Consider the following 20,009-nt stretch of genomic DNA (forward strand, 5'->3'; position numbering starts at 1 on the left):
TTAGACCTTGTTTTTAAATACAAAATAATATTCTTAACAGATATCATGGAGTGACTCATAGTAATGATTACTGATTATTAATAAGCTAAATTAAAAAAAAGGTATTCCATAGACAACAGTGAAACAAGCAATCTTTAGTAGATATGACAAGCCAAGTATATAATATATGCATTTTAAATTATAACATAAAATATGCTAAGCAGATTTAACTATTAAACCTAAATATAGGCTATAAAATTGAATCTAATTATTTAAAAAAAACAGTTCTGTTTTGTGAGAGTATTTTTCTTTAAAATGTGAGTTGGGGGTTTCAGGTCAAGCTTTAGGGAGAATGCGACACCATAACTGGCAGCACTGTTAAAATGTTTTTTCCTTAAGGCCATTGGACTTGCATGCCGTGCCACTAAATAAATAAAATGTTTTGGCATAAATACTTGCATCCCGTGACTCATGCCATTAAAAAAATATATAATATTGATCTAGGGAATAGGGCAAAGAGTATTATGAATAGGGATTATTAATTACTTAGACCGGTATCAATTTACGCAACAAAAACATTTATTTGTTTCACAATGTCTAATATCAATTACACAACTAGAACCGAAGGACAAACAAAAGTCTACACATTGATGTGGACAGTTCCTAATTTTGTGATTTTATTGGAAACCAAAGCTAGGAGGGAATTACGAACAGCAGTTGATGCACGATTTCAGTTAAAAATGCAGCTATTAGGGCGCGACAATGATATCATTGAGATTTATTATTTGTCGCCAAGTGCCCTATTTTTGAAAGCCATACTTACTTTGTGCTTAAAACGATTTGAGGAAAGATCCATTGTTATGAAAGAATATCACACAGTTCAAGCAAACAAGTGGCAATATTTGGCAACTTTATTTAAGCGTGATATCGCAAGTTATGATGGTCGGGATATATTTCTTTTAAGTGATGGAAGCCTGCGTCTCAAATTTCAATTCATGGTTACCAATGATATTAATGTTGGTAGAGCTTACATCCCTGAAACACAATTGAGTAGCGATTTCGAAAGTCTTTTAAATGATGGTTTGTTTTCTGATGTACTGATGAAATCTGCTGATGGATCTGAATATAAAGTGCATAAGGCTGTATTGGCAAGTAGAAGTTTGGTGTTGAAAGCACATTTTGAACACAATACAACTGAATGTATCACAAATATTGTAGAATCTCCCCTTGAATCAGATGTATTGTTTGAAGTACTGACATTTATTTACAGTGATAAAGCACCTAGAGTAGATGATATACCTGAAAGATTATTGGCTGCAGCAGATTTCTACCAACTTAGCAGGCTTAAAACCTTATGTGAAGAAGCATTACACAAAAAACTTACAGTTGAAAATGCAATAGAAACTTTACAATTAGCAGATCTACATTCTGCTAAGACATTAAAACAATTAACTTTAGAATTTATTAAAGATGGTCAGTCTCAATTGATTACAAAAACAGATGGTTGGTGTAAAGTCAAGTCTGTTGATTTGATAAAAACAATTTATGAGTATATTATGACTGATGATGTAGATGTTGATATAAAATAATATCATGAAGACTAAAGTAAGTGGTCAGAATTTAGTCCTGACCTAATGAAATGTATTATATTCTAGCTAAATGTGTGGTTGCATTATAAACAACATTAAAGTATTCATAGAAATTAGTTTGATCTGATAATATATATATAACACAATTAAGTTATATCAATAACAATGATTAGATTAGATAATCATCAAATATCAGCTAACAGGTATCCCTGAAAAATTATAATATATATAATAAATCATGCTGTCTGCTTAGACATGTGGTCAAGTGATAAATATTTTATGAACCTTCTGCATTGAGATAGGGATAAGCGCAACAGGTTCAGAAAAAAGACTTAGAAAAACATGAATTAAAAGTACCATTAGCAAAGTGATAATTGCATACTGACATCATTAATATTCAATATGCAACTGGCGGTAAATCATGTAATTTACCACCAGTTGCAGAAAGCATCCTTTAAGTTAATGTTTCATTAAATATAATACTGACATATTCTGTTTCATTTTGTCAGTCAAAAATATCATGAGATATCATTAACACTAAGGATGCTTTCTGTAACTAGTGGTTAAACCTGGCTGTTAATGCTCAGGGATATAATGAAATAATTAATCTTGTAAGAGATTGTCTTGGAATGGATTTGTCTTATATAGTACTATTATTGATGCTTGTTATTTATATTTAATGTTAAATTTCAGGTTTATTGTGATATTTATTTTTATAGTTAGTTTGTTTTGCTGTCGTTTAGTGTAAAATTAATAGTGTATGCACTATACTGATCTTATCAAGGTAATTATAAATTAAAAGAAAATTAACATTAAAATCTTTATTTTTTTTCACTTTCCTGATCACTGCAACTTTCAGAGTTACTTAATTCACTAGAGTCACTTTCACTATAATATACATTTACATTTACTCTGTTTGTATTTACAAACATATCATCTTCAATTTCATCATTAACTTTTTTGTTCTCATCGAATTCCGTTGGCCAAATTTTGTTTTCTTTGTAGTATTTTATTGAGTCCTTATTCATGATTTTCACTATTTCTGCTTTGACTTTGTCTCCTTCAATAATTGGTTCAACAAGAACATAGTCACCCCGTTTAACCCAAATATTTTTTCTGAACTTTGTTGGCATTGATACAAGGTATTCTTCACCTTTGGGTGTGGCAATCTTAAAAGAAAATTGTATATATTATTTATTTTTTCAGTTAAGTTACTAAGCCTATGAGTTGTAAAGTAATATATCTTATTTTAGGTTACTAGAGATTTGTGATAATGCTGGAAATATTTTCGATTAAGTACGATTTTTTACCTCATGTAAGTTATTTCCTCTGCTTTTCAATACCTTCACGATGCTTTGATTTTCTTTTGGTAGCTCATAATCGTCCCACAATGCTTCATTCATTACATGTTTCCGTTTATTTACTTTCGACATTACGTTTGTAACTATAAATCCCACATAAAAATACAAATAAATGATGCATATACACCACAATTTCTTCAATGCGCCAAACAGGTATTCTTTTAGGTAATATTATATTTTAAGAAATATAAATATTGATGTTTTCACTTTACAAGTTAACAAACCTTCTTATTTGAACTTTGAAAATTAACATTTTGAAAAATATAACCTATATCTTTAAACTTCAATCAATACTGACACTTGACAGTGACAATCTGTAACGCATGCGTCGCGAAACGATTTATTAAGCTACGACTACAATACATTACCGTCTAATAATTATGGAATTAAATTACTGCTAAAATTACCGCGTTCGGTGGTGCAGTTACATTAGAGTTTACCGAGATAAGCCAATCACCTATGTGGTAAACAGGACATTTTCAAGATGGAGGTTGAAGCTGCGGCGGCGTTACACACCAATCAATTGTTATATGAATCTTTTACATTTTAACGAAACTAAACCAAGACTTAAAAGGAGTTGGTGGATGATAAAAATGCACAGAAAGCGTAATAGGGCTTTTGTGTTTGTTCAAATGGTTTCCTAGTAGTTCATTAAGGACTCTTTCTTCTTCTTTAACTCCTCTATTGTACATTGGAACGACAGACATTGTTTTGCTCGACGCCAAGCATCAATTTGTATAGTACGATTTTAGTGGTTTCTTTGCCGGGAATCCCATAAATTGGGTTCCAATTGGAATGCCTCTTAAAAACTCAAGCACTAGTAATGAAAAACATAAGACAACTCTGTTGGTTGGCACGAATGTCCCAGTTGAGCTCATGTTCCAATCTGAATGATCCGTAGTGGGACCACTAGAAGCAAAAGTTAACGCGGTAATCTTTGATATGTGAAAAGAGACCGCCACCCGAGCTATTGCTACCGGAATATGCCATATTGATTGACATTGTAAAATTATGGCCATAAATCGTGGCTACACCTAGGTGCTGTTTCAATTATTGGCATTTCACAGTAATTTAGCCGCAGCATAATAGTACTAAGAGCCAAGATATATTATTCAAAAGTTATTTGAAGTCTATGGCTGATCATAATATTATCGTCATGTCTTACGGATAATAATATTGGCGGGTGGCCTAACGAATGGGCATTTTATTTCCGCTCATTTTATTACCTACATGGTTATTGGTAATTCGACGTAGTCCCGTTATGGCAGCCACACATAGCGATTTACTTCAAGTAAACAAACGTGTGTGGCAGCGTTGCGTACAAGTTTCAGTCAGCTTGGCGCAACTCTCTAATAAACTCGTATATATATGGCATTGCACTATTTTTTTTTATGAGAGGGGGCAAACGGGCAAGAGGCTCACGGGATGGCGAGAGGTGAGGCAACCGCCCATGGACATCCGCAACAACAGGTGTGTCAAGAAATGCGTTGCCGGCCTTTAAGGTGGGAGTATGCTTTTTTCTGGAAGGTCCCTAAGTCGTATCTGTTCGGAAAGACCGCTGCCGGTAGTTGATTCCACAAAGTGGCTGTGCGACGCAAGAAATTTCGAAGAAAACGCGCGGTTGTGGAATGCCAGACATCTACGTGATGCGGATGGTACTTTGCACGTAATGTCCGATGGTGGAATTTGGCCGCTGGAATCAACCCGAACAGCTCCTCTGAGCACTCCCCGTGATAAATGCGGAAGAAGATGCAGAGAGAACCCACATCTCTACGCAATGCTAGAAAATCAAGCCGATCGGAGATGACTTGATCGTCGATGATTCGAGCCGCTCTTCGTTGTATGCGGTCAAATGGAAGAAGCTGGTACTGGGGAGCACCCGCCCAGAGGTGAGAACAGTACTCCATGTGAGGCCGAATTTGCGCCTTATAAAGTTGCAGGCGGTGGCTTTTAGTGAAGTACTGTCTCGCCTTACTGAGTACACCAAGCTTTTTTGAGGCCAGTTTGGCCTTCTCTTCCAAGTGACCACGGAACTGAACGTCGCTCGATATATCGACGCCAAGTATGCCAATACAGGCTGTAGCAGCTAGAGGAGTGATCTCGAATCGAGGGGATACGACAAAGGGAGACTTTTTAGTGGTGAACGCACAAACTTGTGTCTTCTTGGGGTTGAATTAGACAAAATTTTGTCGGCCCCATTCCGAGACTTTGCAAAGCCTAGTCTCGATTTCAGACACAAGTTTGTTCCGGTTCTCGTCGACGCTATCCCGATACTTGTTGGCATGGCCGGTGTAGGAAGCATACCCCGTGCTGTCGTCTGCATAGCAATGAATATTGCTGATTTGCAGCATATCATTGATATGCAGAAGAAACAGCGTAGGGGATAGCACACAGCCTTGCGGGACACCAGACTTTATGGGTTTTAAGTCGGAGCATGCACCGTTGATAACAACCTTGATGCTCCGATCAGCCAAAAAGCTAGTGACCCATTTGCACAACTTCTCGGGAAGCCCATAGGATGGCAGTTTCGCTATAAGCGCTTTATGCCACACCCGATCAAAGGCCTTCGCTATGTCCAAACTCACCGCCAACGCCTCTCCCTTCGACTCAACCGCTTGCGCCCATTCATGGGTGAGGTACGCAAGAAGATCACCAGCTGAGCGACCCTGACGGAAACCGTACTGGCAGTCGCTGATCAGCTGGTGCCCCTCTAGGTATCCCAAGAGCTGGCGGTTGATGATCAGTCGATCAAAGTAATGGAGTCCCATTACTTTGGAGAAAATGGAGGTAATGGCAATGGGGCGGTAGTTGGACGGATCTGAGCGTACACCTTTCTTAGGGATCGGGTGCACTAAAGCCGCCTTCCATAATTTCGCGACTACACCTGATGAGTAGGAGAGCCGGAAAAGACGGGTAAGAACCAGCGCCAGTTCCGGAGCACATGTCCGCAGCACTATCGGGGGAATGCCATCGGGCCCGCTCGATTTGTGAATGTCTAAGGTGAGAAGCGCCTTAAGCACGGCACCATGCCGGATTTTTACCTCCAGCATATATGAATCGCACCGCGAAATATGCGGTGGTGGTGCACCTTGGTCATCCAGAGTCGAGTTGGACGCGAAGAGGGGGCCCAGGAGATCAGCTTTCTCTTTCGCGTCATGGGCCAGCGAGTCATCATCCCTGTGCAGTGGCGTAATGGCTGGCTGGCAGAAGTTTCCTTGGACAGCCTTGGCGAGCGACCAGAACGCACGAGTTCCCGAGGGAAGGCGTGCAAGTCTCTCGCCAATTCTGCAAATTTGCTTCGACTTCGCGTCAGCAATAACTCTTTTGAAGGACCTGGAGACATGATTGAAGTGTTTTTTAAGTTCGCTGGAATTCACATTCTTAGATACCATTGACCCAACCCTGATAGCACTCCTGCTTTCGGCGAGAGGCCATTTTGCAGGACCGGTCAAACCATGGTTGGGACCTGCCACCGATAGGCACAGAGGAGGATGGAATGAAGAGTTCCATACCTTGCAGTACCACATCAGCAGCAGCATCAGCAGCGGTATCTGGATCTCCCAGCGAAAAACAGATCTGCCTCCACGGGTAGGATGCAAAAAAGCACCGCATCTCGTCCCACTCTGCTGACCTATAGTGCCACACGCGGCGACAGCCTAAGAAGCGGGGCCGTGTTAGGCGCGTGATCGGCACGGTGCTCCGGATCAGGCAGTGGTCCGACGACTAGGTAGCCGTCCGGATGCGAGGTCAACAGAAGGTCCAACAGTGAAGGTGTATGATCTTGCACATCTGGGATTCGCGTTGGCGCAATAACCAGTTGCGTCAGACCATATGCTAAGGCGAAGTCGTGAACAGATCTCCCTGTATGATCGGTGGTACGTGAGCCTAGCCATTCGGCGTGGTGGGCCTTAAAATCGCCAAGAAACACGATCGCTGCAGTGGGGATCTGCTCCAACACGGAATCTGTAGCCATTTGGATGTGTTCGAGGAGCCGGTCAGTCTCTGCGTTACCGCTATGGGACCTATACAGGCATGCGTAGATTCGCGGATGGTCATCGCAGTCTACACGCAGCCAGATGATGGATAGGTCCTGTCCTTCAAGAAAACTCAGGCGTCGAGAACAGACATCCTCCCTGACGTAAACGCACACGCCAGCCTGTGGTATAAAGGAGTGTTCCAAATTATACCCCGGGTAGGAAAGGTAAGATGAATCAGCCAGGGAGCATATCTGTGTCTCGGTTAAAAAGAGCAGGGCCGGCTTCGCCGTCTCCAGGTGAAAGTGGACGGCATTTCAATTTGAGCGAAGCCCCCTGATGTTGCAAAAGTCCACAGCGAGTGTGGAGGAGGGTGGTTTGAGCCTCCTGCTCTGTTTGCCCCGAGTCAGCGCAGATTTGCCCCCTCCAGAATACGCGGGGCAGCCTGGGCAACCACTGTTAGGTACAGGCCCTAATTGTGGACGCCCAGGGACGGATTCTCCAGGGCTGCATAGCCTGGTACCGTCCTGGAGTAGTCTCTTTTTAGTCTGTGCTGCCATTTGTATTTGGGAGGGGGGGTGTAGGCCTACGGATACCCCACTCACCGGACGAAATACAGCGGCATAGCCGCTATTTCACGCCGGTTTCGAGTGGGGGAGTGGTATTTCTCCGGGCGTGCCGGCCCAATTCGGTTGTGTCCGTGAGGACCCAACATGGCACTATCACTCCTGAACTGCACTAAAAATAATGGCGGCAAACGCTGTCTCGCTCTAACATATATTCGGCTCTTTTGTTTGTTTTGGTTTGAGTGTCATGTGTCATGTGATATGTCATTCATTCAAAATAAAAGTGACTGTTAACAATTTTTGTTACGAATTTTCGTTTTCTTTATTCGTGTATTATTCAGGGTAATGTGCTTAATTATTTATAGAATAAATGCGTAAGACTATCTAAGCTATACCATGTAATAAAAAAATGTGTAAAATATGTGGTTTACAATCTGGCTGGTCAGATGATATGGGAATAAGAGAATTTTCATGGCTAAATTCTTTTTGGTTAAAGAAAGGTAAGCACTTATGAAGAAATAATAAGCTAATAAAGAATGCTTAAAGTGATAGAGTATTGATTTAATTCATCTAGAGTAAAAATTATAATATTATAATCTATCTGTAGTGTTTGACACTTTTTTATCGATTGTCGATATTTTATTTTAAATTATTATTAAATTTTATTTTATTTATTTTAATTAATTGTATTTTTTTATGGTATCTATATTTTTAATTAATAAGTTTAATGAACTTAATAAAGTTTATAAGTTTATTAACCTTTAAAACCTTTTTATTATATTTGTCGGAGGAAGCCATTGAAGGAGTTGCTTGTTGATTGTACGATACTGCATAAAATTGTCTCTTTATCATGTAAACACATTTTAGAAATCTTAATATAATTTAATACGAATTTTTACATTGTTGTAAAGCCTAAAACATGTTTCTAATAACGGATTTGTGATTATATTTAAAGTAGGAAGTTATTAAGTAGCCATTGTCAACTGAATTACTGTTTAACGCATAGTGTGCAATGTTTAATGTTTATTGAAATTGTAAAAGCTTCTAATAACTTTTAATTTGATCTTACTTTATAAGTTACGTTTTTCCTAGACTAAATAACATTATTATCGTAATTTAAGTAACGAGCAATCAGAGCAGAGCACGTGGCTTGAGTGAGGTCGAGGCGCCATCTAAATAAGGCAGTTTGACAGTTGTTACGGGTTCAGTCGTGGAGTGAAGACGGAGCGATTTGGGTCCTTGAAGTTGGTTCGTTAGTGGTGTTAAACAGTGGCGCTTTGAACTCAACTGCTCGGTCTTAACAGTTATAATTTCTCCCACCGAGAACGGAGGACAAGACCATCACGCTGCCTAAATTTGAACCGGAAGTAGCAGACAGCGAAGCACGTGCTTGGCTAGCAACGGCGGACATCTGCTTATCGGACCGCAATATACAGGGAAGTCAACTAGTTCTTATACTTAGCAAAGCCATGAGAGGTTCAGCCGCAACATGGTTTTCCCAAATAGCTTTTCCTAATATGAAATGGATTGAATTTAAGGAAATTTTTCTTTCCCGCTTTGATACGCTTGAAACGTGTGCAGCGACGATACTAAACACGCTAAATAGTAAACCGCAAGAAGGTGAAAGCCTCGCTGCATATTCAAGTCGTCTGTTTACTCTGCTTATGTCACGTTGGGATAGTTTAGGTAAAGCGGAGATAGTGGTATCGCTAATACTTGCACATATGGGGCAAATAGAGCCGCGATTACAACGTCACATATATTCGAAAGAAATAACTACCCGCATTAAAATGCAGCGAGAGTTGATGGCCTTTTCTTACCGCAAAAGAAGCTACCAAGAGGCAGCGAAAACGCCCTAAGCTAAGTTCCATATCGACCAAATGTTACTATTGCGGAAAATTTGGACATAAATCCTTTGAATGTTTCAGCCGACCACAAGACAAGCAGCAAACAACACCGTTCTCCGAGCGCCCCAACACGGCCGTTGCTACTCAGACCTCTGTCACTGAGGGCCACGTAGCATCACGGTGCTCGAAGGCATTGCCGGTTGCACCAGCAGCGGCACCCGGCGTTGTGAAGCGAGTGGACATGTGCGATGTGAGACCTGTCACCGGAATAATCACTCAATGTGGTGAGCGCTTCTCGTTTTGTTTTGATTCCGGGGCTGAATGTTCCTTAATTAAAGAGAGCGTCTCTCGCAAGCTTCTTGGTCTATTACAATATGCAATTGTTACCTCGACCGGTGTAGGAAAATCTAGCGTATTATGCGACTCGCAGATCTTATGTGGAGTCACTCTTAGTGGTCATGACGTAGAAACTTTATTTCACATTGTGCCTGATGATTGTCTAAATAACGACGCTTTGATCGTACGCGACCTGTTGGATTTAGGGTTATCAGTACATATAACAAGCGATAAACTCACTATTGTTGAGAAACCCTCTCGAGTCAACATTTGTAACGTGGGTAGTGCGGTGGTTGATTTTCGTAACGCAGATACCGATATGCCGGATGATCTTAAACCAAAGTTATTAGACATCCTAAACATTTTTAAAGACTCGTTTGTCGAAGGCCTACCAGTAGAGTAATGACAGGTGAACTAGAAATTAATTTAGTAGACCCTAACAAAATTGTCCAATGGCGGCCTTATCATCTCAGTCCGGAAGAGCGAACGATAGTACGTAATAAGTGTAGTGAACTATTGTCTGCGGGAGTAATTAGACCAAGTAAGTCTCCTTTTGCTAGCCCGATACTTTTAGTAAAAAAGCGCGATGGCACCGACCGGATGTGCGTAGATTACCGAGAACTAAATTCCAATACGGTTTCCGACCGGTACCTCCTGCCTTTAATCGGGGATCAAGTTCAGAGACTCGCAGGCACACGATTCTACACGTGTCTTGACATGGCCGGGTTTTATCAAGTGCCTATAAATATAGAGTCAAATTCCATTGAAAAAACAGCATTTATTACCCCTGATGCTCATTATGAGTTTACTGCTATGCCATTTGGCTTAAAAAATGCCCCCTCTGTGTATCAGAGAGCCATCAATACAGCTCTAGGTGAGCTCTAGCGTACTCTTACGCAATCGTTTATATGGACGATCTGATTATACCCGCGGACAGTGTGGAGCAAGGTTTAGAACGTCTACAAGTTGTGCTAAAAACCCTCACTGATGCTGGATTTTCATTCAATTTGAAAAAATGTGCCTTTTTAAAGAAACGGGTCCAGTTTTTAGGGTATGAAATATCAGAGGGTGAAATCAGACCCAATCCTCGCAAAATAACCGCGTTGACTAACTCCCAACCGCCGCAAACCAGTCAACTACGACAGTTTCTGGGCTTGGCATCTTATTTTAGGCAGTTTGTCAATAACTTTTACTTAAGATGGCACCACTCTACCGTTTGCTAGCCAACAATAATACAAAAATAACTTTGACCACAGAGTGCGAAGCAGCTCGGCAGGACTTATGTCCCCTCTGTGTATCAGAGAGCCATCAATACAGCTCTAGGTGACCTAGCGTACTCTTACGCAATCAACGCTTACTTCATCCCCGGTTTTGATCCTCTTTAATCCAGAGCTGGCCATAGAGCTACATACAGATGAGAGCAGTGAAGGTTACGGCGCGATCCTCTTCCAAAGAGTAGACTCAAAATTACACCCAGTAGAGTACTATAGTAAACGCACTACGCCTGCAGAGTCTCGATACCACTCTTATGAGTTAGAGACACTAGCGGTTGTTAACTCTGTGAAGCATTTTCGTCATTATTTGTATGGCAGAACTTTTACGGTCGTTACTGACTGCAATTCGCTGAAAGCGTCAAGGGCCAAAGTAGACTTAACCCCTAGAGTGCATCGGTGGTGGGCCTTCCTCCAAGCCTTTGATTTCGACATACAATACAGGGAAGGCAGGAGAATGGCCCACGTCGACTTTTTCTCGCGAAATCATTTACCCGAGACAAACAACATCGCCGCCGGTGATACTCGTAGTTTAAATAGAGAAAATTACGTAGTAGATAAACGCGTCAATATAGCTGAGCTATCTTCTAACTGGTTACAAGCGGAACAACGGCGAGACCCCGAATGTAATGAAATTATTAGTAAATTTGAAAGCGACGATTTGTACTTAGAGAGTTGTAAAATCTACGAAATGCGATCAAATGTTCTCTACAGAAAAATTCAAAGGAACAATCGCAATATTTGGCTTCCAATTGTACCTAGAGCGTTTCGCTGGTCGGTTATAAAACATATTCACGAATCTATTCTTCATTTAGGATGGGATAAAACGTTAGAAAAGGTATACCAACATTACTGGTTTCCAAATATGGCTAAATACGTCAGAAAATTTGTTGAAAATTGCATAACATGTAAAGTAGCTAAATCACGAAGTGGTAAACAGACAAAGTTACATCCTATACCGAAAACTAATATACCTTGGCACACGATCCACATCGACGCCACAGGTAAGCTCAGTGGCAAAAACGATCAAAAAGAATATGTTTTTGTCCTTGTAGACGCTTTTACTAAGTATGTGTTACTCAGGCATTCCACAAGAATTAACACCGATAGTGCGATCAGCGCTCTTAAAACGTCCATATCTCTCTTGGGGACCCCAGTCCGTGTCATCGCGGATCAAGGCAGGTGTTTGCCAACAAAGATTTTAAGAATTTTTGCGCAAGTCACAATATCCATTTACACCTAATAGCAACAGGCTCTTGCCGCGCGAATGGCCAAGTAGAGCGCATAATGAGTACACTCAAAAACATGCTAACAGTCGTAGAAACAAGCCCAAATAAGTCATGGCAGGACGCTTTAGACGATGTCCAACTCTCTATAAAGAGCACTATTCATAGAGTGACCAAAGCAAGCCCTCTGGAATTGCTAATAGGTAGAGTAGCTAGACCGTTAAATTTGGTAACAGTAGACGATCATGAGATTGAGATAGAAGTGGAAGAGGTTAGAGAACAAGCCGATAGGCTTATAAAAACAAACGCATGTCTTGATAAAGCACGGTTTGATAAAAACAAGGCAAAAGTCATATCGTTTTCTGTGGGAGATTACGTTTTAATAGAAAATCACGAACGGAATCAAACAAAATTTGATGCTAAATATAGAGGACCCTTTGAGGTAATTGAAATACTGGACGGTGACAGGTATCATCTCAAAAGTTTAAGTTGTAATCGCACTTGCAAATACGCGAGAGACCGCTTACGTCCACTTCCCCATTCTTATGTCCCAATGGAACTGGATCCGTGTCTCTCAGATGACTGTGATGGTAAGATTTTCGTATAATACCTTCTGTTCGAATGACTGATCATAAGTGTACTATCGTGTGATAAAGCGTAGTAATTTTATCTAAGGTATTTTAGTACAAGTAGATGGTTAAAGTCTGGCATAGTTTTGTTAGAGGCGTGGTGGCCATTGAAAGTAAAACTAGCAAAGGGCGAGGTGGCCATTGAAAGTGAAACTAGTTAAGGGCGAGGTGGCCGTTGAAAGAAATAAGTTTTTCAAAAGGCAAGGTGGCCATATGGATGTTATTGTTATGTTGAGGTTATTAAGGTTCTGATATCTTCTTAGTCAGGAGTGGCCGAACTACACCAAAATATCTTATTTCAGATAATGATGCGCGGCCTTCAACATCACACGAGGGCGTGTGATATGTCAGGACGGCCGTGTCGGAGGAAGCTTTTGAAACACATTTTAGAAATCTTAATATAATTTAATACGAATTTTTACATTGTTGTAAAGCCTAAAACATGTTTCTAATAACGGATTTGTGATTATATTTAAAGTAGGAAGTTATTAAGTAGCCATTGTCAACTGAATTACTGTTTAACGCATAGTGTGCAATGTTTAATGTTTATTGAAATTGTAAAAGCTTCTAATAACTTTTAATTTGATCTTACTTTATAAGTTACGTTTTTCCTAGACTAAATAACATTATTATCGTAATTTAAGTAACGAGCAATCAGAGCAGAGCACGTGGCTTGAGTGAGGTCGAGGCGCCATCTAAATAAGGCAGTTTGACAGTTGTTACGGGTTCAGTCGTGGAGTGAAGACGGAGCGATTTGGGTCCTTGAAGTTGGTTCGTTAGTGGTGTTAAACAGTGGCGCTTTGAACTCACTGCTCGGTCTTAATAGTTATAATTTCTCTTTCTGATTATTAATTATCGGCTTGAATGTGTAACTGTGATTTTGTGTGATTTAAACGTGCTGAAACTAAATTAAATATTGTGAAAACTATAATCATCGTGTTTTGTGCTCGCACTTTACCCTCATGACGCCCACCACGTCCTCAACCACTATAGATGATGTCGTTGAGAAAAGTGTTTCTCCGACATATTATATTGTCGTTATGATGTGAAAAAAATATTTACAGCCTAAAAATTTGGGTTAACTAACTTCTGTTTATTTATTTATTTATTTACAAGTAGGTACAATAACAGATAACAAGACAAAACTATCATCTAATAACAAGTACAGCATATTTTTATGATCCTGAGATCCAATTAAAATTGTACACATCATTCACCAAATACAGTAAAAAAAAAATAAAAAATTAATAAGTGGACACAATAGTAATTACAGTATAACGAAATTTAGTTAAACATTAAATTATTTTAGATAAACTAGAAAGTTTTATAAAGAGTATTTTTAAAAATGTCTACATTTGTAAAGAATATATCAAAATCAGCACACACTTCGTTAAATTCTCTACAAATTCTCATAATCGGGTTGTTATGCGATACATTATTATTTGAGGAATTGATCGAAAATAAACATGGAGTACGCACAGATCGTGTTGGAACTTTAAAGTTTATCAAACTTAATAGATGACTATCCATAAAACCATTCGCAATGTTATGTAAGACGCACATATCAGATACCCATCTCCGTTTATCAAGACTATGCAAGTTAAATTTACGTAAGCGTTCAGAGTATTCCGGAATTTTACGTCTAACACCCAACCTGCTACAAAGAACTCTTACAAACCGCCGCTGAATTGACTCTATTCTATCACGGTGAACATTATAAATTGGAGACCAAATCACTGAGCAATACTCCAGGATACTTCTCACTAAACCTTTGTATAATAATATCCAGGAGTTTTCCTGTTTAAATGGTCTGGCGATTCTAATAACAAAGCTTAACATCCTATTTGCCTTTGAACAAATATCATCGTAATGGCTTTTGAAGGATAAATCCGAGTCAAAGATGACGCCCAAGTCCCTATCACATTCACACGATCTAGAACATTACCATCGATAAAATAATCATGAACAAATGGATTTTTCTTGCGAGTAAATGTAATGAGTTGACACTTTTTTATATTCAGCATCATGCGGTTACTTTTACACCACTGCCAAATAGTCTCGATGTCCCTTTGCAGCAATGAGCAGTCTTCTGGACCGTTTATTTTACGAAAAATTTTTATATCATCGGCGTACGCCAGACACTCACATCGAATTTTGGATAATAAGTCATTTATAAATGCCAAAAAAAGCAAAGGACCTAGATTTGAGCCTTGAGGCACACCAGAGCTAGCAAGAAATGGGACTGACTCGAAGCCACTCAACGCAACTAGTTGCGTACGATTTGATAAATAAGATGTGAGCCATCTATGAAGATTACCATGAATTCCCAGGTGATGTAGCTTACATAAAAGCACTGAATGGTGAACGTAGTCAAAAGCTTTCGCAAAATCTGTATATATCGAATCAACCTGACTCTTATCGTTAATTGTGTCACATAAGAATGAAGTATATACCAGTAAGTTAGAAACAGTTGAACGACCCGCAAAGAAACCGTGCTGACGTGAGCTTAAGATGGGCTTCAGATGGTTAAAGACATGTGCATACACAAGCCTTTCAAAGATTTTGGCGACATCTGTTTTGTCCCCAGTCTTATATATTGGTGTTACTTTAGCAATCTTCCATAAAGCAGGAAAGATTCCATTTTGTAGTGATTTGTTGTAAATAAGAACGAGGGGTTTGGCGAGACTCGCAGCGCACATACGAATTAAAATGGGTGGTATACCATCTGGTCCAGAATTTTTGGATAAATCAATGGATTTAAGCTGTTGAATAACATTTTCTAGAGACACTGAAAATTGGCAGATTGAAAAAGCCGAAGGAGGAAAGTCAGGAATATAGTTCACATTACTATTAGCGTTCATAGAGTAAACCGACGAGAAATGATCAGCAAACAAGTTCACAATGCCAGGGCCATCATTAGCGTATCGGTTATTGTAACTCATCTGTCTTGGGTAGGCATTAGTGACTTTCTTATTTTTAGTGTAACGCCAAAACGCTTTTAAGTTTATAGCCAGATCAGACTCTATGCGATTTATATATGTGTGAAAACATTGATCAAAAACTACCTTAGCTCTACATCTTAACATTGCAAAAGTATCATAATCTCTTGGATTACCGTAAGTTTTAAATTTGACATGAAATTTAAATTTAGATTTTAGCAACTTTATTAGCCCAGTAGAAAACCAAACGGGATAAGATTTTTTGCGTACTTTGGTTTTGGGTGTGTACTTTTCAATTATTTCATACAAAGTGTTATAAAAACAATGAACGAACTCATCACAATCAAGTTGCAAAGCCGACTGCTCCCAATCAAAGTCTTGAATTTCCCTATTACAGCTCTCGTAATCGGTCTTATGAAAACAGAGTTTCTCAGTTATAGAGTTGTTGAGTTCAAGCAACGGGGCTCGACCACTAAGTAGGGTAAGCTCAAAGGGAGGGTGGTGTGAGTCTAAGCGGCAAACAGCAATGGTATGACTTAGTGAGATAGTATCAGGGGAATCCGTTATCGCCAAGTCCAAGATTCTATTTAAGTGGTTAGGAATGTAGTTAAGTTGTTTTGATAAAGTCAGCTGGAAAAACTCAAACAATGCTCTAGATTTTTCGCACACGTGGCTTAGAGGAAGTCCTGTTTGGTTCGACCACATCATACTACCCAAGTTAAAGTCACCAATAATGCAGATTTTATGGTTTGGATGGCTGCTCATAATATTTTGACATTTATTAAGAAATTCTACATATAGGCTGGTGGGTAGGTAATCCGGTAAATATACTGTACATAAATTGATAGTAGTAACAGGATCTACTTTTATTTGAATCCATAAATCCTCCACCAAATCGGATTGCCAATCGCATCTCAGGACATATTCAACCTTTTTAGATATTGCCATAAGTACACCTCCACCATGGTTTTTTTTAAAATGTTTAAGGAAATTTTCACATCGATCTCTGCGCATTACAAAATACCGATCATCGAACAATTCAGAAGAGTTGATATTTACATTTAACCACGTTTCACTTAAGCATACAATCTCAAAATTATTACACAAAAAAGCATTATACACATCAATCGTTTTAGACTTTAAACCTCTTACATTCTGGTAATATAGAGAGATAGCCATTTGTACAAAAAGAAAAGTCAAATAAGTATCGTTTGCAAAAAGTGTACCGTTAGGAATAAGATGTTTTAACTCATTAATTCAAGACTTTTTTCATTTCTGATCAAAATGTATCTTGAGTCAGAAGATTTCCTAACATAAATTTTTCCATTCCGAATCCAAACAAACGAGTACTTTAACTCCTTGGCTTTTTTCCTGGCTGCAGCGTGTAAAAATTTGTTTTGAGGGGACAAGTGTTCCGAGACATATACAGGTTTTTTATGTCCAGTTATGCCGAGTAATGAGTTAGTATATATTCTGTTATAATTTCAGATTCAGGACCCACGCCTACGACCTTATTGCAACATCTGAAAAACGAATACCAAAGACTGTCTTAACCGAAACTACAACGCAAAACAAAACTACTAATAAAATATTAATTATGTTAATTGTTTTTTTTTCTTTAAAATACCATAACTAAACGTATCCCTTAGTTTAAACTTAGAGAATAATTAACGGATAATATATATATATATATATATATATATATATATTTTATTCGTTAATTATCGATAAAAATTATGGATTGATTCCAACCCTATATATTTATTATAATGGCAGCTCTGATATTACGTCATTAGTTGATTATGTTTGTATCAAGATTTAGTACAATACAATACAAGCAACATTTCTCATTATTTTGTATGGCACTCCCGTCCCTCTACGTAGTGTTTAAATTCTCTTTGGTTTCAGTAGCGTACTAGTTGCCTACACGCACGCACATTCTGCGATTGATTTCCCGCCAAATGAGTGGGACTGAGAATTCATAAATATTTATCGAAGTAAGCCATATCTTTGGCGAATAAAAAGTAAATATTATCAAAACAGGGGTAAAAACGGAGGGGATAGTAGTGACTATTTGTGATAGTTACAACCCCCAGTATTATGCATTATGCAAAAGTGAACCATTTTTGAGTCTAGGAAGACTATGACAGCTGTGAAGACTTCGAAAAAAAAACACTAACCTCTATTTTGAGCAATGCACGCACGGTAACACAGTAGATATCAAATGATTTATTAATACAGCTTTACTTAGTTTCATCGGTGTCGGTACCGACTAGTTTCGGACCATTCGGAGGTCCTTCATCAAGGTGAAGTGTGGTAGGTTCGCGATAACGTCCCACCTCTTACTGCGGACTTGGGCTCTTAGTGCGCGGCTGTAAATTAAAATATAGATAATGGTCAGTTTCGACGTGGCGTCTCTTTTCACTAATGTACCAGTAGCAGAAACTATAGATATCATTAAATAACATTTAATTGCCAGCAACATACCTACTGAGTACATGGTTATTTCTTCTGGCGAGGGGATTTCTATCTGCAAATGGATGGAGTGGCAATTGGCTCACCTATAGCACCAGTCATGTCCAACATATTTATGAAACATTTCAAGGAGGAAGCGTTGAAGAGCGCGCTAATAAAAACAAGGCACTGGTGGAGATATGTAGACTATGTGTTTGCTATAGTTCCCAGAAAAGGAGTTAGGACACTACTGGACTACCTGAACAAAAAGCATCCGAAGATAGGTTTTACTGGTGAAACGCGCATCCAGTGGTAGCCTGGTGCATACAGTACCTAAAAGCAGATTCCCATCACCATCCGTCGCACTTGTCGTCTATACCACGCACTCTCATTAATCGCGCCCTTCGTTTGTGCGATTCGCAATTTATTGAGACAGAATTGACACACGTGCGGCAAGTGTTGGAAGGCAATGTCTACAACAAACACGACCATCAAACAGCGGCCTCAGCATGTGGAGTGGGTCACGGCGTATCTACCATACGTGAGAGGGGTAACGGATCAAAATGGACACCTATTACGCTGTAGATATATCATTACGACAATTTTCCGCCCCCTGACGCAGATTGGTAGTCTTCTACGATCTCCTAAGGATCGGAACCCTCTGGAGAGCCCTGACGTCTACGAAGTTCCATGCGAGTGCGGTAAAGGCTACATTGGTGAAACGGGACGCAACATAAAAACCAGACTCACCGAGTACGCAGCAACACCTCGGCAGTGGCAGAGCACGCCCTAAACTCCAACACGTCACATTATATAAGTTCGATAAGGTGAAAGTATTGGCTCGCATTAAAAACTTTGAGTCTCGCAAGCTGCTGAAATTTATAGAAATTTACCGGCGACCTAATTTTAATAGAGACAAAGGTTGGGCTCTGCCACTAACTTGTAAACCTGTGTTACAAAACGCGTCTCGCTATAAGACCCATAGTGCCGATGATCATGTAGTGGACATTGTGAGTACATTCTGTGCACCCGTGGACACCAACAGTGATACAGTGTCAGTGATACCGTGCTCGTCATCACCTCGCGCCCCCCGCCCTTTCCAGCCGCGCGCTACGAGCTCAAGTCCGCAGTAAGAGGTGGGACGTTATCGCGAACCTACCACACTCACCCTGATGAAGGATCTCCGAATGGTCCGAAACTAGTCTGTACCGACACCGATGAGTGAAGCTGTATTAATAATTTAATAATGACTCGCGAAAGTTTTAATAATTTAACAGTAGGTCATACAAATCGCAAGTATAAGACTTGTCACGTACAGTAAACTAATATTCATGGCCTGTGTTCATCGGTTGTCTAACTGTTGAGTCTGAACACTACCTGTTTCTCGGGTTCACCTATACTTACACTCCGCAACGAAGAGCGTCCTTTGCGTAACCCACACTTCTTCTAAAGCAGTGATTCGATTGTACCTACGTCAAGCGCAGTGTTTGCGTTAGTGTGACAATCAATACCAAACTTGCGATTGAAGTTTGTGTGATTTATTTGTGTGCGTAATGCGCGGACATATTGGTGCCTGGCTTGTAGTGTGAATTAGAGTGGGAGTGATGGGCGGCAACGCGTTTCAATACGAATCAGGAACTATTTTCTTCATTACCTCTTCTGTGTTTGATTCCTACATTAGGTATTTACATGAATTGCGTATCGTATGGGCCCAAACACGGAACCCGTAGGGACACCCAAATGTTACATCCGCCTCCTCACCAGTCAACCCTGCAATAATGGTGGGGATCTTCGTGGATTAAAACATAATTTTAATTAAAGTATGTCTGTATTTTTTT

At 39.6% G+C, this 20,009-nt stretch overlaps 2 protein-coding genes and 1 long non-coding RNA gene across 3 annotated transcripts; 2 read left to right on the forward strand and 1 right to left on the reverse strand.

Annotated features, from left to right (window-relative positions):
• The first annotated feature begins 480 nt into the window (after positions 1-480).
• On the forward strand, positions 481-2,400 carry LOC126970856 (speckle-type POZ protein-like). The gene has a single exon (XM_050817004.1). The coding sequence runs from the start codon at positions 573-575 to the stop codon at positions 1,566-1,568; it is 996 nt and encodes a 331-aa protein (XP_050672961.1). The 5' UTR covers positions 481-572; the 3' UTR covers positions 1,569-2,400.
• On the reverse strand, positions 2,375-3,178 carry LOC126970900 (probable RNA-binding protein EIF1AD). The gene is made up of 2 exons (XM_050817051.1): positions 2,879-3,178; positions 2,375-2,737 (listed from the first exon to the last, which is right to left on the reverse strand). Exons 1-2 carry the CDS (start codon positions 2,999-3,001, stop codon positions 2,390-2,392), a joined length of 471 nt encoding a protein of 156 aa, XP_050673008.1. The 5' UTR covers positions 3,002-3,178; the 3' UTR covers positions 2,375-2,389.
• A 4,679-nt stretch (positions 3,179-7,857) lies between these two features.
• On the forward strand, positions 7,858-13,709 carry LOC126970915 (uncharacterized). Its single transcript, XR_007730729.1, has 2 exons — positions 7,858-12,739; positions 13,081-13,709. It is a non-coding gene; the product is annotated as an uncharacterized LOC126970915 (long non-coding RNA).
• Positions 13,710-20,009: the final 6,300 nt, after the last annotated feature.

Source organism: Leptidea sinapis, chromosome 22 (genome assembly GCF_905404315.1).
Source record: "Leptidea sinapis chromosome 22, ilLepSina1.1, whole genome shotgun sequence".
Classification (NCBI taxonomy): domain Eukaryota; kingdom Metazoa; phylum Arthropoda; class Insecta; order Lepidoptera; family Pieridae; genus Leptidea; species Leptidea sinapis.

What these genes read in the sequence shown, in the direction of transcription:
- LOC126970856 (XM_050817004.1), top strand. Translation starts at nt 573, where the DNA reads ATGTCTAATATCAATTACACAACTAGAACCGAAGGACAAACAAAAGTC.
- LOC126970900 (XM_050817051.1), bottom strand. Translation starts at nt 3,001, where the DNA reads ATGTCGAAAGTAAATAAACGGAAACATGTAATGAATGAAGCATTGTGG. An exon ending in GAGGAAATAACTTACATGAG is followed by an intron (nt 2,738 to 2,878) that starts GTAAAAAATCGT and finishes TTTTCTTTTAAG; the next exon opens with ATTGCCACACCCAAAGGTGA.